Source organism: Diadema antillarum, unplaced genomic scaffold (genome assembly GCF_040938485.1).
Source record: "Diadema antillarum isolate AM-2024a unplaced genomic scaffold, OU_Dant_1.0 seq00000699_RagTag, whole genome shotgun sequence".
Lineage (NCBI taxonomy): Eukaryota > Metazoa > Echinodermata > Echinoidea > Diadematoida > Diadematidae > Diadema > Diadema antillarum.
In genome coordinates this window covers 329,572-356,828 of record NW_027271604.1, presented here as the reverse complement: position 1 = coordinate 356,828, position 27,257 = coordinate 329,572, and the positions used below count along the sequence as shown (strand labels likewise).

Below are 27,257 nucleotides of genomic sequence, written 5' to 3'. Positions count from 1 at the left end.
TCTACAATTATGGTTTAGTGAGAAAATTAGTGATATTTCCTTATATTCCAGGCTTTATTGCAAATTTTTATATGATAGGATGTTTTGTGATACAACCAACCTACACATTTACATCAAATGTGACAACTCGAATATTATTGGAAACATTTGTTAAATCACAGCTCCCAACACACTGAAAAGTAAAGGTTCAAATTTGCACCCTATTTGTCGCCATAGCAGCACCCTGGGGTGCACAATCGCACCTTTTATTATGCAAGTAGAAAATTAAATCTCTTGATATTTATATTCGTACCTACAAAGATGCAGACATATCCATCAGACTGTAAGTTTGATCTTACGAGTAAAACCTTGGTACTCATGGTCCAAATTTTCAATTCACAATGTATTAATGTTTCTAGTGCATGTTTGCACCCTTGATTAGCACAAAACCGAGGATGCAAATTCGCACCCCTGTAGGTTCAAAATTCAGCGTATTGCACTTCTGAGGGTGCAAATTGCTTATTAAGGTGCAAAGTTGCACCCTATAGGTGGTTGTTTAGCGACAATTTTGGGGTCCAAATTTGAACCCGTACTTCTAAGTGTGAATGGTAAACAATACCTTTAATGGTCTCACTGCGGGGGATCACATTAGCTGACGTACAAACGAATTTAAACATAACGTGAACGTGAATGGTGTCAAAAGAACGCTATAGAGGTTACCGACCATAAGGCACGCCTGGTTTTCACCACCCTGCCCTACAAACCTCGATGGTGTAAATGTAATTTGAAATGTCGAGAAAAAAAAACTGCAACAGACTGACAGAGGCCCGAGTTCAAACCCAAGCAGTTGACCGCAACTTGTCTATGGTTAGTCTCTGTTGAACGCACATTTACACGTCACAATCACACGCGCACGCGTGCGCACACAAAACATGGAACGAGCATAATCAATACGTTCTGATGGTGTGACAGTCACATTCTGATCGTTCGAGACGATCATGTGAATGCCCTCGTCTGAACTATGAATAATGTAAGCTGTGGAATAACAATGACAACGCAAGTCGAGTTCAGAGGGACTTTTTGATAACATTGTCATTTAGACTTTAAAAGTCAAAAATAGAAACGCATGCCACTAGTGCTTCGTGCAAGCACGAAGGTGGAAGTCTCTCAGGCTTGCCTGTGATGACCTCGCCATCACCATGTGACTCACGATGTTGGTCATGCTAGTTGTAACAATGAGACATCCATGAAATTCGAACTTAGGTATTCGTGACACGCACGCGCAAACTTTCACCGTCGCGATATTGTCGATCTCCCGCTAATGCGCGACGTTCGGAAAGACATACTAGTATAAAAGCCTCCCCAATGTCATCAAGCTAAGATTTTTAAGGTCATCGAGCGCTGCTTACTAAAAGGTCTATCTAGATTTGTCATAATATGATGCAAATAACACGTGGCGAGACGTAACTGCGATATTGCTGGAGGAACGGGTATGAAATACCCGTGAGATTCCCCCTGCTAGTCAGTACATCGGCTATATAATATGAAAGATGACAACTCGTCTGCAACAGTTTCTAAGCTCGGGGACACTAATTGCACGCTGAAGAATGGAGGACCAATTTTTCACTCGGTGTCCATTCACTTCTGAAGACGTTCTGGCTACGAAAAAGATACAAGCTATTCATTGACTGTTATTTTGCTTCGCGTGCTCTGAATGCCGCGCGCCGCAGGGCCGAGGGCGTAACGAGGTGATGTTGTCACGACTCATTTAACTCGCCGCTTTAATCGGCGCTGTTTCGTTTTCTTGTACAGTGTGCTCGATCCTGAACTCGAAGGGAATACATCAACAACGTCTTTCAAAAGAAATGGGTCTATAAGCAATGATTTTTTTTTTACTCTTCTACGAAGATGTGCTCCGGGCATCAAATTTGCGGACAGTGAAGGCGGGAAAGATGACGAGAGACATAAATAACTAGTTATCAAAGGCAGGTATTTGGGTTTGGAGCTCAAAGTATCATACAACAAAAGAAGAGTAATTGGTAGTAACGAAGACATCACTCCAGCACCAATATTGCGTACAGTACAGTGATTGCTACTGGGCTGAACACACGCATATATTGAAAGTCGTTTGTACCTTAGAGAAGAATAATCTGGGTTGCCCCGTCAAAGGTTACTTATGCTCCTACTCAAATTAAGCTGGTAATGTCGAAGAAAAAAGAAACGGTCTCTGTATTCCACTGTATTCGCCTGAACTGCGTTTTGTATGCCTTTTCCACTTGCTTGACTGCATTACACTTACAGCAAGAAACTTGTAATATTCATCTTTCAATCTTTAAACACTGAGACAATGAAGGATATCGTGGCACAGAATAAGACATTAAGAAACTAATCAAACGGAACCAATCACATATATTCAGTATAATGTTTTTTTTCTTTTTTAATGACCTGGAGAGTTGACTTTAAATCAGTCCCTGTCTTCGATATGGAGATCGCATGCCCAATTCCACCTGGTAGGTGACCTTAAATGAATTCTTATTTGCCAGAAGGTGATGGCAAGTTTCTTTTAATTTCATGGCGAATCAGGTGCATGAGGTTTGTGTTTATCATCAGTGCTATGAATATTACAAATGTAAATAGCCCGAACACGCACATAGACACGTTCTTACATACGTCACTATTATGCACGTTATACCAGCGACTCATCCGACCTTCGACGTTTCGTACTTGAGGCCTTTTTACAGTACAAATACACTTGGAATAAAGTTGCTTGCGTTTTACCATTGAGCTGCATTATCCCGAATCTCCTATAAGATACCTCCCTTAGAAGGATGCTGTAGCCTAATTGAAATGACATGCTTCAATTTTTTTGACAAAAAAGTGGCAAAAACCCAACAACCCACGACACAAGATAGAAAAGGAGCAAGTCCGGGTCTCCACAGTCTGTAGCCATCTCATTTTAACTATAGGCGAGTGAGAGGAGGCGATCCGCGAAATATCGTTTTTCACGCTTCTATTCTCCAGCTGGCAAGAACCGTGACTGTTCATCACTCTGTGGAACTGAACTTGTTGAGGGAGACTGCATGGTGTCATCGAAAATAGATGTGGCAACGCCAAACCGTAATGAGCATGAAAGGGGAAAATAGAGGAGATGGAGACAGGGGGGGGGGGGGGGGGGGGGGTGTAGAGGCAGGTGGGTTACAGAAAGCAGGTGAAAGTACATGACGCCGAAGATCCAGTTTCTTCATGTTCTTGTTGGGTCAAGGGGTGGAGAAGAGGGACATTAATTTCTTCTTCTTCTTCTTCTGGTAGTCCTGCAGCGTCCTTCATACTTGAAGATGATAACATTCTTTTCAAAGAGAGGAGATGAAACGAGAAGAGGGAAGGGGGTGACCTTTCACTAGAATGTTTGAATACTGATAAAGTAAAGGCAATTCCTTACCCCAATTTAAAGATTCTCCATCCAGCATCATTTCCTCCGTAACTCTTCTCTCCCATTCGCCTCTCAGGTTCTCCCTCTCCTCTGCTCCCCAATCCATGCCATCAACCTACCATGGAGCCGCTCCATGATTCTATCATCCTCTCTACTTCCTCTGACACTATTTCGCCCCGATGACCCCTCGACTCCCATTTGTCATACTTCAAGAAATCCTCCTCAGACAGGTGGAATTCAACGCCACGCGTGTGGCTGCATTCCCTTTTCTTATACCTCTTTCAACCCCGGGAGCAATTTCCTTCCTTCGGAGCCTCAGGTAACACCTGAAGGGGAAAGGGGAAAGGATTCATAATAGGGGAGTTTGTTCTTGTTTTCTGAAAATATGTCACAAGTCCTGATTATCATCTCAGTCAACTCTCAAGAGGTTTGTCGATCTACCAATGTTGTTTGAACTTCAGGTCTATCAAACCCATCCCATCACGAAATAACAAAAAAGAAGGGGCTTTTATGCAATAATTCCCTCCCCCCCCCCTCCTTAGAAGACATATTGTTTTGTGGTACCACCAATGCTGACCAATGCTACACAAGAAATTAAGAAATTACTGGCATCGCCTCTCTCGTTTGCTCTACATCTTCGAACACTGAATATCAAGACTAGTGTTTAAAACATCAAAGCGTGTCACGTGACCAGTTTCATAGAGAGGTTTGTCTTTGCCAGTTGCAGAAGTTTCAGTTACCACGGCAACGACTTGTGCACTGCCGAGTGGTCCTTGCTTGCCGAGGTGCAGTCTTACAAAGATTACATTTTTCTATGGAATGATTTATGCAACAGAGCCCTCATCTCTTTGAATTTTGTACGCCGAATAAAAAAATAACTAAAACTACACAACAATTTTCTATTATGGAAGCTTCTACCGCTATAGATAAGGAGCAGCTCAGTGTTAGACACTTTTTTTTTTAAATTAGAACGTATGTGATCATTCAGTCAGGATGAGCGAGAGTATGCAAATGTCTGTGCCGAAACGAGGCTCCGGCGAAATTCGATCGGTTCCAGTGTCTGGCGGAACAAGCCGCGCCATTAAAGCAATTTGTTTTCAATCTCCGCTCATTCGGCATGATTCATTTGATGTTTACCTCTAGAAAACATCGCGTCCGTCCGTAACTTTGATCGAATTTGCAAAGAATTAGCAGACGCATAAATATTTAGATTCCATTCGTTTTGTTACTGAGTCCGCTTGTATCACGTCTGCCAATGGAGAAAAAAAAAATTCTCTGTTTAAACTCGGCGATAAATTTCCTGGATCCAATTCGCGGTGCGTCGTTATACCGTGACCTGGTTTATGCATGCATGGAATTGATATAAAGATGTAAATCAAATAGATATATCCTGATATTAAATGTCATTGCTTGAGATGTTTCGCAGCTCGTTTAGAGCAACGAGAACTCAATCCGATCCTTTGCTGTCATAATATCAGTAGTTTCCATTTGAGGCCAAGAATGCTTGAAGCTTTTTAAAGCTATGCCAAGATATTAAAAACCACATCGGTTTACAAACTGGACTCCTTTGATGTTCTTGTGCATATTAATTTGTGTGTATGGTCGCCGTGAGAAACGCCGATAATCCCAACTCCTGCAGATGCTCGAGTGATTAAAGGGATAGCAAAGTCGTGGTTGAGATGGGGATTGAGATTTTAACTTTTTTGCGAGATAATTAAAAACCACTTATGAAATATCAAAAAGCATATACGATTCTAAGAGCAATTCAAAATTCAATTGATAAGAATCGGTTTTGAAATGGTTGAGATATCCAAAAACAAAGTAACCCCTTTTATTAGGACTTTTTCGGGGGCTGTCTCATCCATTTCAAAATCAATTTTCATCAAATAAACTTTGTATGCTTCTTAGAATTGTACGCTCTTTCCTATTTCATAAGATGTTTCTTATCATCTCACAAGAATGGAAACCTGAAGCCCCATCTCAACCAAAACTACACCATCCCTTTAATCCTCGAAATCCCCATACATTTTACGCTGATTGTGTAGGCAATTTATTCTATGACTCAAAATGGAGTGAAACGACGTGACGTGAGTGCATTCCTCGGTCATTAGGAGTGAAAATGTGATGGGCGCTTCTAAATGGCGTGTTAAACCCTCTCGTGTCGTAACATTTCACTTCAAGGAGAATTCTTCTACCTATATATCGTCTCGCAGGTAAGTAAGAAGACGCGAACAAAAGACTGATAGGGACGTAGCCTCTTGTCTCATTCCATAAAGCCCGAGATTTCTTTTCCGCCGCGAGAAAGGTCAAGGAGGCGAAAATGGTTTCCGAAATGGTATCCGTGAGACGGCATTGCAATCTTCTCAACCATTTTTATGTTGGTTGCGTCATCGCTCGTGCTTGCGCGTTTTTCTGGACATAAGCGGTGCGTCGTGCATCATAATGCACGAAGCAGTCAAGTTTAGTGTTTTCCAACTGTCTTTCACCATTCAAAGTGCCCCCTAGAAACGCTTCATTGAGTTCCTCTCATGATAAAGTAAAAACAGTGAAGATCGAGGGAGTTAAGAAAACAAAAATCTACCAAGAAATAGCCGAGTTACAGCTTATTAAAAGCGTTCACTAGAGGGCGATAATCAAACTGGAATCAAGGTGCGACCAAGTCTTTGTTCGTGTGCGCACAAATCTCCATTGAAATAATAATATCTTATTCTAATTCATTTGTTTTCACGGTCCAACGTCAAGATAACTGATGTCGAGGAGATAACATTTGCACGCAATATCTTGTCTTAAGAAAAGTAGAATTTCTCTATCCCAGCAAAAGAGGAACAACAGGAACAGTTTTGACAATTTGACAGAAATCAATTCCCCATATCAAAGTAGGGAGGTGAGACGAAAAACTTCTTCTCACCTCCCTGTTTATAGTGATCACAATGACAAGATAGCTATGGCTTCCTTATTTTCTCTGGCGGCATTTTTTTGTCCAAATCTTCACTGATTCATGAAGATAATTTCGACATTTTAAGCTTTCACTAAACTTAGTTCATTGCTTATTATACGGAAACTGAGTCTATACCTAAAATATATGGGGAGTTAACATGTCTCGTTGAATTCTGTTTGAATGAGGACTAGGGTATCCTCAAACGACTTCGTAATGGTCGGAAAGGGCGACGAGAGGAGGGAATACTGTGGATAAACTTAAACAGGGTTGACAGCTGTGTGGACAGTGTTCATTCAGTCGCTTGTCATCATCCGTCACCGGCGAATATGGAGGATACCTCTGATTACTTCAGTCATTTATCATACTTCTATATTTTCTAAACTGTGGTACTGAAATTATTGACTGCTCCTAGGAGCTCTCAAAAAATGCAAAGGAAAAAAAATACTCTGCATTGCCCTGTTGCTGAATTTCAACCGAGCCAAGGTATTAAAAAGCAGACTTAAAACATTTACTGATTTATGACCCAACTAGAACTCTATGGGGCATCTCACTTCAATCTCTATCTCTATGATGTGATTATAAGAAATGACGAGTGGGTGGCTGAGTACAGAGTCTTCATTGTGACGTGCAAGAGACACGTGCAGACAGATGAAACGATTGTACAATGGAAGAGGGATACATTGGTGTAAAATCAGAATCTCCTGAAAACAATACAAAAATACAGTTTGGAGCGTGAGAGAGTTTCTTAGATTCGGCATGCCAAACAATATTTCATTTTTGTCCGTGAGTATGGTATAAAAAGTGATATTGGGTCTCTGTTTGTCACACTATTCGTATAAGGGACCACAGTCTCGTGCGATATAATATTTTTTTCCGTCTCTGGGGGAGGGGGAGGGGGTGAGTGCTTGTGCAAGTTCTCCAAGATCAAACATTTGTTGGGTCTGTTAGGGGAGAGGTAGTAATATTTAAATTGCATCACGTAGCGGGTAGGGATTATGTTGTGAAGCGCACGACGGACGTCTTATTTGTCATCGAATATTCGCCGTTCTACTTTAATCTCGACCAGACCCCAAACAGGACCCACACTGAGCTCCAGCGATGGCTTAATAACAAGTAAGTGATTTGGAAACGGAAACGCCGCAGTTTAAGGGACGAAAACAAAGCAAAGGGAAAACAGATCTAGGAAAAGTTCAAGCTCGACATGACCCGAGGAGCGAGATGGAGCAGATCGAGGCCGAAAATGGAGTGCACATGTTTGGTGAATATGGAACCCATTTAGAATTTCAAGGGCACTTTCCATCACTTGTGCTATGAAATCAAAAAGTCGTGAGAGATAGATTGAGAAAGATATGGAGGGGGGGGGGGGGTAGGTAGATGGCGTCTTCAATGATTTTTCCCATCAAATTTTCACGAAATGACGCGGAACTGACCGTGTGAAACGAATTTGAGCACCAAAGTGGCTTGGGTTGTAGCAGAGCAATGACATGATCGATGGCTTTTCTTCCATTGCGTCGACCGCCAAAAAAGAAAACGAAAAAAAAAACGAAAGAAAAAAAAAAGGACGAGCTCAAATAAAGCACAAAAAATGCAACGCTGTTACCTTGTACGTGTTCGCAGATTTAGATTCCAAAGCGTTAGAGTTGATTAAAGATATCGACAGAAAATATATTAACGCATTGAAGAGGTTGGAAATTTTATACTTATAGGTTTTAACCGGATAAGACATATCGTAGACCGAAGGAGGACAATGAATATCATAGATGCGTAACCTAGAAAATCGGGATAGAGTCCATGACATGACCTTAATACATTGTAATACCAATGGACGTATGTCTGCTATAGACAGATATGTTTATTTATTCGTACATGATTGTACATCTATATACTATGTGTGCGCACATACTTTCGTTTTTACTTTCGTTTTTACTTCCTTGTAACGATTCCTTCTCGCTACATAAATGCAGTGCTGAACATCGGTCGTGAAATGCTTGCTACGGGGAAATTAATGCACGACAGAGATGCGGCGGGGAAAAAGGTCACGGCATGATTTACGATGCGAGTTATGAAATAATATTTACAGCGATCTGCCGTCGCACATGGGACCGACCCAGAGACAGATAGCGGCCTCGTTTCCGGCGGGAAACCCTCCCGTCGCTGGAGAACAAAAAAACCTCCCATGGTCTACGGTTTGCCTTGACTTTGACACGGGGACGCACTGTCTGTGCGCTTGCGGTTTGAGGTCTAGCCGAAACGTGAGAGAGTGCTGCCGATTCAAACTCACATTTGAAGACGGAGAAAAACGGGGTCTAAAACTGCAATAATAGTCTGTCGCCATTTTTCGAGGGGGAAGGGGTTCCCTAAAGATTTTCCACAAATTATGTTGTATAAATGTGGTTCAAAGTATGTGGCGATGTTTCACTGGTGTCATGATGTGTGAACTTTATTCTTAGTGTTAAGGGCGTATTGTTAATTAGCGTAACACAATTCACTTTCTCTTGTGTGTGGATCAGCGTTTCGTTTCACAATGTTCACGATGAAGCTTTTAGTGTTTAAAAAACCGTCGCACGATTCTTTACAAACAGAGAATGCTGGTCTACACTTTTAATTATTCATTTTACTATCTTTTAACAACGGTATTCCTGGCATCGCTTCTCTTACGAGCACATAAATATAGGCTTCCATGGCAGCCTAAATGTAGGTATATAAAATTAGAGAGAGGGTGGGGGAGATGCAGAGAGAGCATATAGATACTGCTCATATTTTGCTCTTTACTTGGCCATTGGATGGTAGCTGCCTGGGCCCCCTAATCCTCTCTCACGTGATTTGCAGACGATGTGAATTTAATCACTTACATGTAGCGGACCGTGACCGTCAAACGTGTCGTTTGGAGTTAATTTAAGAGGGTAAACCAGCGAAAACTAAAAGATAATAACTGCGCTTCGCAGGGAACGGGTCGCGCAGCATGAGATATGATGATGTTATATGCCTACTCTGACGTGTTAGGGAGAGAAACTCCCCCCCCCTCCCCCACACCTCTTGTATCTCTACCCTCTCCATTAACACGTATGATTACACTAATTGAAAGATTTGTGGCATATGGATAGACGCTCTCGCTGCGAGCTTCACTCATCTTTGAACTGTGTCGTCAGTATATCACGTGATTTTTTAATTGCTGTTATTGGTCATTTGTCTCTCTGACGCAGATATATAACTGCCCTCGCTGATTATGTCCTTCGTCCTTGTCGTAACAGTGAACTCTACAGTAACGGTAGGCACGTACAGAATAACCGTTGTAAATGAAGTCAAAGTTATCTTCGAGGAGTGGTTTTATATTGTACAAGGGGTTCTCGTATAGGCCTATAAGTTGACATACTAACATCCTAGTACATTTTGGTCTGGTGAAACTCAGTGAATTAGATGTCTTTTTTTTTAGGGGATTCATGAAAGGGACATCGGCACAGGTAATATTGCAATGTCGCAAAAGTTGCTTGTAGGCTAGATGGAATTATTCCACATTGCTTTCAAGTGCGATTATGAATTTAGAGATAGCTTGCACAGGTTAAGATGATTATAATCAAATTGAAAGCGTATAATTAGGGGATGTAATGAAGCAAAAACGTTCTTAGAGTTTGATTGAACTAGTTTGTCTCACTTTCCTGGTTATTGTCTGTCTGTCTTTCTTTTTATCCATTAATTGGGCAGCCCGATTAGTGTTTCAGGTTTCTAGGGACTACCCATCTCAGCCACTTCTGAAGTCGTTGCACTGGCTTCCTGTGAAGCAACGGATAATTTTCAAATTAGTTTTGTTTGTTTATAAAATCCTCAACAATCAAGCTCCGAAATATCTAGACGCCTGTTTGACTTTATATACACCTACTAGAAATTTGAGGTCATCTAGTGATCCGCTTCGTCTCACATAATCTGTTACTCGCACCTCAGCCGGTGTAGGACATTTACTGTGTCTGCTTCAAAGCACTGGAACAATTTACCACTTACCGTTAGACAGTCTCCATCAGTTAGTGTTTTCAAAAAAGCCTTGAAACACATCTTTTTAGTAGCAACTAGTTCGTAGCTGTAACATCTATCCAATTACACATACTGTCGTACATGTTTTGATTTGATTGTAAGCGCTTTGGGCCTTTGGGAAAAGCGCACTATAAATAATAGTAGTAATAACAATAATTATAATTAATTGATTTGGGCCTACTTATTTCGTTGTCCGTTCGATCGATTGCATCTCTATGAGGATATTCAATATTATTGGTGCTGCTTTAATGAAAGAGAAAGACACATTTTTTTCTTTGTGGTCTTCGATCCTTCAAGACGAAATAATTGCTGGGAGCACGGAGGTTAGCATTTTAAGTTGTGTTATTACCGACGTAAAGCACCATGCTAGGATTCATACGTCTAACTTTCCTCCTCACTGTTTTGTTTATCATTGAATGTTTATGGGTGTGTTTAATCACGAAGGCAACGACACGCTGAAACGTTCACCAATCCACGACTGCAGTCATTTCACGCTAAAATCCTGATGTTTACGAGCTGTTATCATAAATTACTCCTATCAACATTTTCGCACGGCGCTTAGATTTTGTGGATTTTGATCAAGAGGAAGATGAAGCGAACATTACTGTAGTTTGTACATTTTCTTTGATATATGGCTTGTATTTGGGGGAAATTGTCGTGGAGGCTGCTCAATAAATTAGGACGAATTGCAATCAAAGTTTGTACCACACATTAAAACGGATTCGTACATCTCAAGTTCTTTCTGTCGCCCTGAACTCACTACTCTTTCCTCTACTCAGTAATCGTTAAGGATCAGAATTGTCTCTCATCCATCCATCAGTTTAGATTCACAAAATGTCGCGTGGCTCGAACATCTTGTTTAGACTCCATGTTTATACATAAAATCTATCTGAACATTCACGAGCGCTATAATTCAAGCGCGAAATGAGCACCACGTTTCAACTAGTCTACTTACCAGACGTCTCTCCTCCTCCTCCCAATCAAAGTATTCGTGGTGAAGGTCACACCGCAGTCATTGCTAGAAGTCGGAAATGAGAGCCTCTGAAAATTGTCACATTATGAAACATTTAAACTGTAATGGCCTTGTTCAGAAGTTGTTAAGACGCAAGATGTTTTCAATTTCCAAAGTTTTGACGCAAAACGTCGTCGGTACCTTGTCCAGTTGCCTAGAAGGATACCGAAACAGACAATCGAAAGGACATTTTTTCCAGGCAGACTGCAGTAAGCACAAATTTGTTTCCTGCGAGTGTTTTAAATGTCTTTACCCCCGAGATGACTGACTGCAGCTCCACAACAAATATCAAGTTAACAATTCAAGCAGTACGATAAGTAATATTGTCATTATCTTTCAATATGGCAACTTTTTCTCGCATGACAGCGAACTATTTTACCTGGCAACGAAACAAAAAGCATTCTAACGAAGATGAAATTACAAAATTTTCTTTGTAAATTACTCGGAATATAGGCCCTACTGGAATCGTAAAAGCTCGTGACATAAAAAAGAGGAAATGTCAATAACAATAACGCACCACCGCAGCAATACATCAAAAAGAACAACCATTCTTGGTTTAAAAAAAGGGGGGATTAAGAAAAAAAAAGTTCACTTCGAAGGCCCTGCTGTGCAATTTCTGTCTGGGCAAACCTTGGTGAACTCGCTAAAATGAAAGAAGCCAACAACACATTCGACCACCCGACGTGATTGGCCCAGATCCTAATACTACATATATAATGAAATATTCCTCGCCAATCAGCGAATGGCGTGTGCATGATGGAAACCGAGATTTATTAACGATAGTGAAAAGTCGCCAGGGTGCCAAAATTCGACACGAATCTAATCCGACAAGCTTTCGTCAACCTTTTTGCGATAAGCGAGATTGAATCGGAGTAAATCAGTCCCCCCCCCCCCTCCCGATCATTTCCTCACACTCTTCTTCTCGCCGAGGGAATTGAATAGGTGTGATAAATTGAGAATGTTATTTGTGAGAACAATACACCATCGGTACGTGTCAAAGGTCAAAATGTTCGTAGTGGCTGTCAATTGTGTCGTCATGACCAGTGGAGAGTGAAACGTCAATTACCAGAGGAATTGGCGTAGATTGTGTTTTAAAGGGCTTTACGACGCTGAAATCTGATTATGGTAACATTTCATATTTGTGGTTTATTAGGGCTCCACTCCATGTAATAAACATACAGGTAAAGCGACTGATCTGTGGGATAGACCATGGAGGAAACCGCAAGAGATATTGGAATATGTTGGAAGAGAATCAGAAAAACAAATATATAAAGGAAGGAACATATTCAAAAGGTGCTATGACAGGAGAGCAGATGAGAGAGAAAGGAAAGAAATATATACATTTATTGAGAGGGAGAAAGAGAAGGAAAGAAAGAGGTGGAATGTGCGTGTGTACAAGATCTGTGCGCCTGTGTGTGGGGAGGGGGAGAGATGGATCTTAGGGATACAAAGAGGATGTTTGATTTGATTTATTTCCGCATTCAATCAAATACAAATTTCAAAAGCACAAAAACAAAGAATAACTAGTGCAGTGATTTGAAATGATAATTAATGGAAAAGTTGAGCAAAGAAAATGGGATTCTATCGGGATCTGGTCAGTTTTTCTGTTTGCGCTTGTTACGTACTCAAAAAGCTGCATCACTTCGGGGATCCCTCGCATTTATCCCCAAGTTGAATTATCCTTCGGGTTTATGCCAGGTTCAAGTGTGTACGTGTGTGTCACACACAAACACACTGCTATAGCTTCTGACCATCCGAGCATTGAGAATCTAGGGTTTCTGGGACGAACACTGAACTAGGGCTTTCTATAGCTCAGTCGGTAGAGAACCGGGCTAGCAATCCGGAGGTCTCGGGTTCGTATCCCGATGGAATCCCATTTTCTTTGCTCAACTTTTCCACTAATGAATAATATTCATTTCTGGTCAGTTTTTCTGTTTGCGTTTGTTAAAATAATAATATAACATTACACAAATAGATAAACATAAGCAAGTTTATTAAGAAATATACAGAACATGCAATAACATTATATAGTATTTTTCAGTAAAGAACAGAGATAATTGAATGCAGGAGACCACCATCGTGAGCGATTAAGCTTGAAATGGGTGGGGCCTCATTAAAAAAAAAACAACAGCTATCCTAGACTAGATGTGATGGGGGAGATAGATGATTTCTACACGAATTTTTGAAGACGGGCACAAACCCGCGCCCCATCCGTCTTGTCCACCCTGCCTCGGCAAAGATCCCGTCTTAATGAAGATTCGCCCGGCAGTGAAGCTTTCGAGAAGATATTAAAGAGCTCGCGTGACAGTGGCTCTACTGACTTCTCAGACCATCATCTTTTCCGTCTCCACGCAACGAGGGCTTGGACGATTTCGAGCTTTGCTTCATCTCGAGCAATTCTACAGCAAGTAGCCATCAACCGGGGCAATAGTTAGCTCGAAAGCTTTTATCCGAGAGAGCTTCCGCTCGCATGCAAATAGGTGTAATAACTTCTGGCTTGTTAGACGGAGGCGCAGTCGTAAATTTGATTGCTGTTACGACTTCGGTATACCGAGAACACCTATACAACGAGATGGATCTATTTCTTCGTAAATTACAACGCCTGCCCTGTGACGAGGGGCTTCGTGTTTAGAGCGGAATATCTTTCATTTGAGCTTGAGTTAGTATTAATTGTACGTGGCCACCAATGACGCAACGAAATGCGCTCGTGACCCTAGGGAAAACAGACCTCTGTTTTTCTTGTTTTTTAGCAGGTACTGTTTAGAGCTGAATAGTTTCGCCACGCGACTAGGTTCATATCTTTGGAAGAAGTGATGACCGGAAATGCCACTGTGTTATATCATAGTGTATTACATATCATTATGTAGGTCTATATATCTATATTAGTTGCAAGACTTTGTCCCCATTTCATGTTCATCAACTTCTGCCCTCCATACCTTGATACGACACAGCGGATAGGAGTTGGGCATCCCAGTAGGCCTACATGTTCTGTCTGGTACGTACCTATGTCATGTACACATTCTTGGACAAGAATAAGTTGTCATGATGTCCCATTTGACCTTGGTCTGAATCAAGGTACCGGACTGTCCTGTGGAAGTAATAATAACACAGCTCTCGCCAGGGAGAGCGCAGTAATAACGCTGAAGCGGCTGCCCTGGGTCTATGATAGTCATTATGGTATCACAGTCACTATGTTCCCAGGAACATACCACCATTGAGTGCTTACAATAATGTTTCCTCTTCAGGCTGTTATCGTTGCCTCTTTGTGCTAAATGTCATTCGGTTGCGAATAAACACGAGGTGTTATTGGACTGCATAATGTAGGCTGTAATGGTGTCTGCGAATTTTGGCAGACAAATATGAGGTATTGTTCCTTTCGAAATTTCGCGCCGACATTGCTGAAGGCAAGTGGGGCGTCCATGTTTGCGCATGTCTACTCTGTGTCACATGGAAATCTGTCATGTCATTCTTTGTTGTCTCACACCTGTGAATCAGTGGCTATCTGAAGGTTCATGTATTCAAACTTAAGTCCAGTAAATAATTGTAAAAATGATAACAAAAAAGTATCCCCCTTTTCAAAGTAAGCAGTTTGTTGTGGTTCATGAAATGAAGTCATCTCCACATTCAACTCAGCTTGTAGACTGTCAGTGTTTCTCCTTTGAACTTAGAGATGCTGCATTTGTTCGGCGAAGATTCACAAAAACGAGAATAACTTTGTGATAAAAGAAAACTTGAAGCGCGCTCAGCTCTCCCGATTGGAGTTCGTGCAGAAAATACAAAACCCGACCTGCTTAAAATGTGTAACAAGGGCTTGAAGTGAAGCAAGTTAGTTTCGGCCTTTACTTGTAAGCACGAAACGCGGATGATTATTGAATGTTTCTTACTGTTTATCGGCTTGTTTACTGAGTATCTGTTTTCTATTTTAATATACTCCTCTGTGGAACGTCCATACAGAAAAAGGACACCCTGTACGATAATTAGCGATAGTAAAGTAACTTTCGTAAACAGGTTGTGTAGCTCGGTAGAGGGCGGGTTTTATGTTTGTCACTTCCTTTTGCAGCTTTACAAGGAGCAAAAGTATCGCCTGCTCCTGCATGGTCGGTGGAGGGTGTCGAATATACTTGTCAACAGTTCAATCGGCCATCATTGCAACAACATGATGGATGTCGTGCAATTACAGCCAACAATTTTCTTAGGTTTTTAACTCATTTCAGACGCCTCCATTGTTGGATGTCAATAAAATACTGAATGATATAATGAGCACGACACGGATTTTGGCGACTGGTTCGCGATGTGTGATATAGAGATTTGCAAACAAGTGGTGAAAATTCCGGAGCACAAAGCGTCGTCCGAATTGAGCTGCCTCTGTGAGAACATTAATTTACCAAGCACTTCTCCCGACATCGAAGGGATTATGTCGCGACGAGAAATGGGCATCATTAGCTGGGTGACCTTCGAGGTAGACAAGAAAAGAAAGGGAAAGAATTTCTTGTTGGTGACAATAGCTGGAGGAATGGAAATGTTACTCCTTGTGCTTAGCCAAAATTAGTTTACATCCAATTCGAAAACGTTATGCAAACTCGAACAGCAACAAAGGAATAGATCTACTAGCCTCCGTGGTTATAGTTTGAAACACGCCAATTTCTCATGTGAGCGAGCTTGCCGCCAATGATATATTGGGTCCTCTAGTTATGTTGCCAGCTGATGTGCAAAAAAAATGTGTTGCTATCATCGCAGCGATCAACATCAGTTCCTTGGTGGTATACAGAACAGCCGTCATGATAAAAGTTATCTAGTTAGGTCGACGTGGAAAAAAGCTATAGAAGACCATTACATGTCAAGCTTATGTGATGACCAGCACACTCAGTGACAGGGGAAAAATATTTCTTTACCTGTAATATCGACTGATGAAGATGAAGGTTTATGCTGGAAGGATAAAGGGTAGTCAAGGCAAAGACTTAGCGGCAGTAAATCGTGGCAACTTCACTGAAATTATGATGTGTAACAGGAGTCCAAAAGAAAGGGGTAGGGCGGTGAGTTAGCTCAGATGGTAGCGCGTCCTCCTCACAGTCCAAAGGACCCCGGTTCGATTCCCGGGTCCCACAGAGCAGTGTTGTGAGTAATCATTCCGTCCCCTCTAGTAAGAGGCAAAACACTTTGTCTCTTGTATAGAAGGACTTAAAATGGAGGTCTCGTGTGCGAGAGTCACAACTCATGCACGTAAAAGATTCCGCTTCATTTATTCATCGTATAAAAGAGCAGGGTGCTTAACCTGGTGAAGTGGTCCCGTCTTACATCCAACTGACCCCATGGAAGACCAGCTATTGCAGCTGAAAATGGGCTATCCAACCATCATCTCAGATGGAAATGGAACAAAGAAACAAACTCTTATGCCTTTGTGAAACTTCGTAACTTCCCGGAATGCGGTAATCCCTGTATATAGCTAAGTGGGGAATGATACCTCCATGGGGTATTGCAACGTGTTTCTCGAGTCAAATAAAACAGAGAAAGTCAAAAAGTTTGTTCCCGAAAATGTGTGTTCGTCTGAGAGGACAACACCTGTAGATTCCAGGCACTTAGATAATCCCCTTCTTGTCACAATGTCATCAAAGCCCCGCTTGTCTGACGTTTGTATCCACTGGGGATGTGGCACTAACTGGTAAGAGTACGCCATTCTGGTATTTCGTCGCCAACAATGGGGATGTCCCGATTAATGTAGTCTACATTCTGGACTTTTCCCCCCGTTGTAATAGGAAGGCACGCTCTGATACATGTGTCAAGCGGTGTGACTGAGCAATCCCAATGCTTCCCGGGTGTGGAGACATTCGCTTAGCCAGTTGAGCATGAAAAAAAAATGTAATTTGTACAATGATTAATATAGTCATGTTGGTCTTTCAAACTCACAAAGAAAAACATATGTATTCATTATGATTATTCGTGTAATCTTTATAAATGATGCTTGCCAGCATGCACATTCACCTGACAGTACGCCTGATATTTGGTTGTTGCCATATTTGGATACTCGGTTGGATACTCGGTTGTTGGATACTCGGTTGTTGCCATGTGAACAGACTCATGCATATAACTTATTTTAGTTGCATGCTCTCTCAAATTCCTTCCCATCGGTGTTTTTCCTTCCACTTCTAGTAAGACCTTGGTCGTGTCGCATAGTTTCCACTCCTTCCTTTCTTTTATTCTTTTCTTTTATGCGTCATTGCAGCTGGCGGTATTATCACATATAGGAATTGCAATTGATTCATGTTCTCCATTTTTCAAATCTTTCCCCGTGTCTATGGAAGCCGGAATGTTTAAACCCTAAAATTATATAGTACTTAAGTATTCACGTCATTATCACTCCCATGTCAAAATTGCTTTTAGAGCAACTGCTATAGTGTGCAGCATGTGGTTACTTGTTCTCATTTTATCACACACATAAATACATGTGAGAAGAATCTTCTGAGCCCCGAGTAATAGTCATTCTCTTTTGTTTATCCTTACTTTTGGTCTCAATTGTATCCCCGTGCTCCTCATCCTGTTCCCCTCACTAGGCTTTTGTTGGGACCTACACTCAACAAGCTTTGCTTTTTAGTAGGTTCCATCGTATTTCTCTTCGCATCCTTTACTTTGATTGAAAATGACACATCGACCGTTATGTATTACTTTTGTATTCCTATTTCTTCATGTATATATCCAAGCTGGACATTCTGTATTATATTTTGTTATATACCATGTATTTTCCATCGAGAAATACGAAAATAAATTGAAATTGAAAATTGAAATTGAAATATTTGGTTATCTGTTAATAGAAAAATGTTTGTTTGGGTGGGTTTTTTTTTTTTTAAATAATACACGTACATTCAATGAAAAAATAATGAAATAGATGCTTTCCAAAGTGTAAATTGATGGATCATTCTGGTCACCTGATCTACCCAAATTCATTTTTTTTAACATGATGGATGAATTCCATAAATTGTTACGTCAGGCAAGCTTATGCATATCGCTTTGAAAGAGACTGAAGTGCCTAACCAGATGAGGAAAAAGTACAATGTGCACATTAGCTAAGTCCGAACGGCCCGTTTCGCCGCTTGATGCTGGCAAGTATTTGTCTAATAAATAGGAAGAAACCAAGCAAACCAACAAGTAAAAATCTCAGACAAAATCTAATGAAAATTTTGAATACAAAATACATTAACTTAAATCAGCTACACTGAAGGCATAAAGTTTATTGTTTTAAGGGAAACCCATCTCCATGTTCCAAATTAACTTTCAGAAGCAGATGTACACAAACAAAAGTACTTATCCAACAACATGGAATTTTAAGTTTTACACGTTTTTACATCGGGGTGAAACTAGCCACAGCTATTCAAATTCATGAAATTCTTCCGTCGAGTTATTTTTAATGCAACTGATTGACCTATTGCCCTACATCGACATGATCTCCGGACAGGCGCATGTCCGGAGATCCGGAGGTCTCAGGTCCGAATCCTGCTCGAGTACTACACGCCCATGATTTTTTTATCATGGCTACTACTAAAACATTGATTCATTCAGTGCTTAGTTACATCGATGTAAAGGGCAATGTGTCAATCAGTTGCAATAGCCACATCTACTTGTGCAAATTAGGCGATGTCACCGGAGACGCCACCCTCGCAAAAGGCTCCAACTGACATGCATAAAAGCCCTTGTTGCATTTTCTTCCTCTAAAGTGATATGAAAGAGAATGAAATACATCTTATGCAGCAAATAGAGTCACAATATTCTGACAATTATGAATTAATTAGATAGTCATATTTGTTCGATTATTGAAATTATGTTAATTACCTGTTTCCTTTGTTGTACAAACCAATGAAATTACCATCATGTATAATATCATGTGATTTTGAACAACGTCACTGTTTCAAGAAAACTTACACATTTGAGAACTTTCTTATGTTTGACACCAAATAACTTTTCAGTGTTCAGAATGTACTCAAAGACTGTTTTCTCCCCTTTTTTCCACATTTATACTAAGAAGAAGTAAGAAGTAAGCATTTCCATAAGTAATACTATTTTGGGTTTCCATTGAAAGACTTTGTTGTAATCTTTACTCATTTGAATGTACTCGTTCATCAACATTATACTCTGCTCTCTAATACCAACTTACCTACCAACTTACCTAGATACACACATACGTATACACACACCCACGCTGTACACAACAGAACCCAACTTTCCAGCCGTAGGGTGTGGCTTGTTTTAGTTTATTTGAATATCAAATAATGACCGCAAGCAACAAAACAACTGAAGAAATATTTGAATTACGAGAAAGTGTCAAGATGGCACGCTAAAGACTGCACGGTGTAGATAGTGTGGGCGTCGGTGACAGATATGTTTGTGCTTTCACCATGTTAATGGTAAACAGGAATGCAACAATGCCAAACCGAACACGTCGCATTGTGTAATTTTAAATCCTACCCATTATGCACCTTCGGTGGAAGAGAAAACTTCTCGAAAACTGCCATGACGTAATTTTCGGATCGTTCTGACATTTCTGTGAATTCGGTCGGGGTTTTTTTTCACGATTGTTTATAAAACGGAATGGGATGGCACAAACATTGGTCTCGGTAAATATAACCCAGTCCTGGAATGACTGTGAAAGAGCAAGATTTATGTTTTCCGCCATGTGTTTATGATCGTTGATATATGAATTTGTCATTCGGTAAAGAAGCTCAGAGGATTCTAAAGACGAAATTTCTAGTTGATGTTTTCCGTTGCGATCAGTACCTCTTGCCTGCCAACATCTGGTATGCTGGCGCCGTTTTTGCTGTCCTCATTCCCTTTTAGGTGCCTCGGCAGGTACGTAATGTCTGTCAGATGATCAGCGCTCAGCGAAATGTTCATTCAACAATTACAAAAATTGTCCCAACTCGTGAAGACAAACAAGGTAGTATCAAATGGATTGGTACGGAGATTCTGTTGAGGTCAACCGTGTTTGGCACTGTCAATAACTTTATGGAACATTATGAATGGTTAATTTCATTGTTAAAAGCATTGGAACATCTACATGGAATATAAAATATACATGTTTCTTTTTTTCCGCGTCTTAAATATATTATGTACACGTGATTAGATGCGAAGATACAGGCACGCACATGGTGGACATGGGTGTGTGTGTGTGTGTGTGTGTGTGTGTACGTGCGTGCGTGCATGTTTGTGCCTGTGTCTGGGTCTACGTGTCTGTTGATGAGTGTGTACTTCTTAAATGCCAGGTTAATGAAAGCACTGAGAAACTGTCGTGCTATCTTGAAGGATGTCACATTTCCTTCCGTCCTTCCTTCCTTCCTTCCTTCCTTCCTTCCTCCCTTCCATCTCTCTTTCCATCCATCTAAAATATATTGCTTCTGTTCAACGAGCTGTTCGTGAGACGGCCCACGCGGCTTGGTCGGCCCCCGTTTATCATCAGCCGAGAAAAAGAAGAAATGTCGGGAGTCGCCTGTAAACATATGCTATAATCACAGACCGGAACCTCGGAGAAATAGAGAGTGCAGTTATTAAAATATCGGCGACGTTGGGTCCTAGAAAGGACGTGCCGAAAGTCTATGAGTATAATATATTGTCCCAGAGGTTTTTTAATACTTGTGCACTGTAGTACAATTTCCGCTTGGAATACGACGCACCCGATACTCCATGATTATTACTGTTCCCAAATGATTTCATTTTAAATCTCAAATAACAATGGCACACATTCTCCGATTTGTTCAATTCTAGGCTTAATTGTGCAAGATTAAGTAGTCACTATTTGAATTGACTTTAAGAGCACAAACTTCCACTGCTACGATCGAGAAGACGTCTGGTGTCACCGCTGAAAGCTTTAAAAGTCTTGGGCTTTTAGGTTTAGAACAGTCGTTGAAAAAAATCCTGTCTGTAAAGTTAAAAAGAAAATGTTGATTAACAATTAAAGCAAATATCGAAAGAGATACCCAATATGTTGTAAACGACGTTTTTGTGTAGAAACTCAAGAAGGTTATTGAACATTTCAAGCTATCGCAATGAAATTTTATCGTCTAAGCGCTTTGTCACCCTTTAGAATGATGACATGAAAAGAGTGATAACAAAACAAAACAAAACAAAACAAAACAAAACAAAACAAAACAAACAATCGAAAAGTCTCAGAAGGCGTTTTGGAGAACGAACCAAACAAGATTTTCTTTCGAAACCAGTCATATTCGTTTTACTTCTGTTACAACAACTGAAACAAATAGAAAAATATCCATGTTACAGGGGGCGTTTATTTAAAAGGAATGACATTTTGTGACATACACCACATTTCAAAGCTTATATCTGTCCAAGTACACAATGTGTTTTGGACGTTCATTGTCCTTGCGGATTACTATGATTTACGAGAAAATAACCGTGGCCAAGCGTTTAATTCAATTTGAGTCTCAGGAGATAGGGTCTTGGTGCTGTGTAACTACCTCGGCAATGTAAAATGTCGGTTTGAAACATGCCGACAAAACTAGCATTTATGTCACGTAGCCAAACGGTCCTCGCAAACACACACGCGCGCGTGCACACACACATACATACACACACACACACACGCGCGCGCGCGCGCACACACACACACACACACACTTTAACCAGGGAGGCCATGCTTTAACGCTCAACAAGTCTTACAACAGGAAGGACCATTTACGAAGCGTTTAAATTTATCAGATTTACTTTCCTATATACTTTCAATGACACTGTCCATTGCGCATGAGAAGAGTCGAGGTAAATTCTAACCCCCCCCCCCCAAAAAAAAAAAAAAAAAAAAAAAAAAAAATGAAACGCGTTGTTCGTGATACCGGGAAAAGGTTGTTAGTTGCCGTACGACAACCTGAATAATATTCCTGACTCTTGTGTCGTTCAAGAGGAATGCTGCTGTATGGTTCTCTCAAGTATCCGTATCATTGTGATAATAAAGCACTGTATACTTGATATGTGCAACAATGAGAACTTCCTAAAGGTGGGGGAAGGGAAGGAGAGGAAAGAGAAGGAGGAGGAGGAAGGTGAAGAAGAAGAAGAAGAAGAAGAAGAAGAAGAAGAAGAAGAAGAAGAAGAAGAAAGAGAGAAAGATTGATAACAAGTCATAGTGAGGGGGAGAAAGGGGACGAAAGATATTTATAGAGAAAGCGAGAGAGTGGCAGAGATAAGGATAGATAGAAAGATGAATAGAATATGGAGATAGGTAGAGGGGGAGGAAGTTAGAGAGAAAGAGAAGAAAGAGGCAATCATTAAGAAGGATATGCGCCATTGACTTGTCAAACTGAGACCATGGACGGAGAAGTAGACTCTAGAGAAGGCAAACCGATAAGCACAGTTCGGCCAGAACTATTGGTACAGCTGAGAAATCCATCTCCCCGCCTCCAAATTCATCTTTTCCTCAACCTCCTCCTCCTCCTTCTCCATCTCCTGCCTGATTCGCGGGAGAAAGGCCAGTATGCGGCACACCTTGTTGTCTGAACAAACAGGACTTCTTCGATCCCAGTCGCCATGGCAACGGATAGTGACGGTACCTAATAGCTCGGCTGATTGCAAGATGGCGCGCACACCTCTCACAAAGAGATTTTGACCTCTCATGATAATCTATGTATCAGCATTTTACCTTGACAATTATTTGTTGTTGTTGCTTTTTTTTTCCTGTCTCATTGATGTGCTGTATTTGCACTTTTGTGATTTTATTGTATGTTCTTTTGTTTTCTGTCTTGCAGAAGGAACATATACCAAGCAAGATGTGGTCGACAATCAGACGGTTCTCATCAGTATCTGGGACACTGTAAACGAGGTAATATCGGGGGGGGGGAATCTTTATCATCTTTATCGTCATCACTTATTGTCGTCATAATTATCTTCTATGATATGATGTCAAGGAAACAACATGAACGTGGTTGCACACCCGTCATCATTTTCGTTATGCTCTACCTAACCATCTTCACTGAGAATAATACTGCATTTCTCTCTTTCTTCCCTTTCTTCTCTTCCTCATCATTTCATTCATTCATTCATTCATTGTATACAAGTTCTTTCGAATGCGTTTTTAATTCTACTCTTCACTTTTTCCGACGTGTTTAATTTTTCGTCACCCTCCCCTTGTCGATCTTCTCTTTTCTCCTTCTCCTCTCCTACCTCTCATTCATCTTCTTCTTGCGCCTCTTTCTTCTCTTTCTCTGTTTCGTCTTTGTTGGAATTTCTTCAAACATTTACCCTTATTCTGCACATCTGGTCAGCACTTTGATAATATTATATACTACTCAAAAAAAGTTAAGGACCACTTTTTAAAACGTACACATTTGTACACATTTGTACCACTTCACAATGGGCCCACTTTTCAGGATATGCAATAATGCGAGAGACATCATGCAACAACTGAAACCACCCATGTGTGAAATTGTTACAGGGTGTTTGAGGAGATTCAAGACAGCCATATTCGGGTATTTCTAGAAATACAACACCCGGTTTGAAAATTGTATACACACATTAAAAAGTGGTCCTTAACTTTTTTTGAGTAGTGTAATTTTAACTAAGTCTCAATTCTGCCTGTCGGCTGCCATGGCATTTTTTTTTTATAAACCATTAATTAACAAATACATAAATAAGAAATAAGTAAATGAAGTGCAAGGCCGCCACCAACGAGAGTTAATGAGGCAGCAAGGTGGGCAACGAGCCGAAAGAAGCAAACAAAGTCCTTTTGAAAATCGCTTCAGATAGGCGTTGATTTCAAAGGCCAACACCCTCTAAAAGTAATTCAAGACGTGATTCACTTCATGATTCGCTAAATTTGATAGGAATACACCTTTTGGCCACACTGATATCGATGTTTTAGTGTATTGCAGCATTTGCCCCAGTGACAAAACTCCACTCTTCCGTAAATTTCAAGGAGGCTTAATGGCTCAAAGAGGGGACGGAGAGGAGGAAAGGGGTAGGGGGTACTCAATTCGCAGTTTTGCATAGTTGAATTCTTAACTTGATGCTCGCCAAACGCTCACCAAACGCACCATCAGTTCCTCAGGAGAAAAGTAAAAAGTTGTTTACATGTTACACGTGTGGTCAAGATTCCACGAAGCACACACGACCAACATGACCAAACGGCAATGTTAAGGAACTTCGCATTGTTAGCTGTTTCAGCCATGTAAATATGCCAGCATTGCATTTTCTGCTATGTCATCCAATCACTGAAAACGTGATCCCGCAAAAATTGGCTATAATGTAATACGTATGACGGTGATATCAATGTGACATATTAAAGAGACGTTCCAGACGATTTTCATTATTTCACATCATGTAGTACATAAATCGACGACTCCATGTATAGAATTGTGGAATTTATTGTGGTTCTTGAGCAGAGAAACAATACTTTGAAAAACCTTAAACAAATTACACTGAACAAACAAGGATGATGACATAGGATGTTCACATATTTCAGAAATGTAGCAGAGTAATTCCATTACAATACCGCTTGCTTGCGAGTTCACCTGTGTATAATCTATGCATGCCTTCTTCTTTTGTTCTGCTTCCTTGAGCCCCAGCTCATGCATTCTTGTGGTGACTCTGCCACGTCATCATCCTTGTTCTTTGCGATTTGTTCTAAATTTTGAAAATATTCTTATTCTTCATCCCAATTATCACAAATTCTAAAACTCTGTCCTCAGCATAACTAATATCTAGTTGTTCAAATGAAAAAATCTGAAAATCATCCGGAGGTCTCCTTTCAGCTCCAAGCTTACGTTTTCTATCTCGTGTTAACAGGATGCCGAGAGTCTGGGTCGATACGTCACGTGGGCCGATTGCCTGGTGGTCGTCTACAGCATCACCAGCAAGCAGAGTTTCCAGCAAGCCAAAGAACTTTTACAGGAGCTCACCGAGTTCCAGAAAGCGCGGGAAACCCACGAACTTCCCATCGTGTTGCTGGGCAACAAGAACGAGATGGAAAGATACAGGTCAGCCCACTGTAGAAGCAAGGATAATTGCTTTTCGCCTTGGTTATACGGTGTCGTTTGACGTACACCCTCTCAAATGGGCAATCATTAACTCAAGCTGTATGAATTCAAGAAGATTCGACAACCAAATTAGTCAACATGCCTGAAATTACGCTAATGAAGGACATTGTTGAGTACCAACAACGTTATTCTCTAACACTTGAAAAGGAACGATTCTGCCGCTTCTTTTTTTGGTTATGTTGAAAAACCATGCGTGAGAATATTATATGCTATTAAAGTTTAACATTTCATCCACTTCCTGTTTTTTTCTTCTTGCCTCCCCTCCTCCTCCCCCTCCTCATCCTCCTCCTCCTCTTCTTCTTCGTCTTCTTTTCTTCTCCTTCGTCTTCTAACTTTTTTTTTGTCATTCTTCTCTTCCTCTTGTTCTTTCGTCTTCATCATCTTCCTCTCATTTTTTCTCCTCCTCAGACAAGTCAGCAAGCTTGATGGGGGCGCTCTTTCAACGCAGTACGCTTGCTCCTATCACGAGGTGTCCGCAGCAGGCGACTACGAAGACGTGGAACACGTCTTCCACGAAACCGTGCGAGAGGTACGGCGTGAGGCGGAGCGACACATGCCCCTCAAGCCGCTATTCATCGAGGAGAAACCCGTTTCAGTGACGGACGGTGGCAGCACGCACGGGAGCCCGCACGGTCATCACGCGCGGAACAAACTGGCCACACCAAAGGCTCCGCGGGTCGTACCGAAAAGGACGGTCTCGAGTTTCAAGTTTTTCAATAAAGGCTTCAAAATATTTTCACAATGATTGAGCCTTCCTGATAAACTGCAAGACTTACTGTTTCGCTCTCCTGTAAGATCATGATGATTTATATGAATACAATGTAATGCTTGAAAGTTACTCATTTTGCCGCCGTCGGATCGTTGGCGTCGGAAGCACCTCGTTCGGAGACAATGAACCTGAAGCAGCCAGAAACGTCTGTCCAGAGCGCAAGGTTAAAACGTCAGCCCTCAGGATCTACGCTAGGAGTAGGAACACGAAGTCTCGTTAACTTTGTGTGTCTTATTTCATGTGTAACTAATCAAGCGAGGACTCACTGATAACTGACATCTATACTATAAAGTGGGCTATGAGGGAAGGCAGGCACTCGACATCCCGATGACATTGATCCAACTAACCAAGGAGTTTCATCATCATGGAATCGACATGCATAGACGATGTCTGACATGACGCAGCTCTAACGACGCAGAGAGAAAACTGATATGATGGTGGTGGTTTTATTATCTTATCCTCAACAAAGATTATGATGAAGTCTATAGTCCGCTATGAAACAGTTTTTCTGATACATGTACCAGCATTCAATTTTAGATCATTGCGTTCCCATTTATTCGTGAAGATTGTTTTAATTCAGTGTAGGTTCAGTTCAGTTGATTTATTCCAAACATTAATCAACAGTGTAAAAGAAACGTGCAAAAGTAATAACCAATCGTTGTTCTACACAACAGGCTGATGATTGGAGGGCATGATGAAATAGCGGTCGACAACAAAGTTAAACTCGAGACTATTTTGAGAAAAGTCATATTTGAAGAATTTTGTAAGTTTGTATGTCCAGTGTACTATAATATTTATCTCAACTGCTTCTCCTACTGTTAGTTTTGGTCAATGATTTTACACTTTCCATTCTAGATAAGATTTCATATGCTATGGTGAAGATACAGCATCTGTAGCTGACAGAAAGTCAAATCAGTTGCCTGATATCATGCTACTTTCAGTGACACCAGATGAACGTAGAGACGCTCTTCATAACCAAGATGTCACCCTGTGAGGGCGTTTGTCAGCTATCAACGAGATCCGCAAACTTTTCTCTCTTTTTTTCGCTCTCTTCGCCGAGTGCCGAATCCGAGGCAAAGCCGAAG

General features: G+C 41.0%; 1 protein-coding gene across 1 annotated transcript in view; it reads left to right on the top strand.

Annotated features, from left to right (window-relative positions):
• The window catches only part of LOC139737695 (ras-like protein family member 12), a 66,770-nt gene extending 40,622 nt beyond the window's left edge, over positions 1–26,148 (top strand). Inside the window, exons 3-5 of the mRNA XM_071648375.1 lie at positions 23,118–23,191; positions 25,153–25,343; positions 25,812–26,148. Coding sequence (XP_071504476.1) covers positions 23,118–23,191; positions 25,153–25,343; positions 25,812–26,148 — 602 coding nt within the window. The remainder of the gene's footprint in view (positions 1–23,117; positions 23,192–25,152; positions 25,344–25,811) is intronic.
• Positions 26,149–27,257: the final 1,109 nt, after the last annotated feature.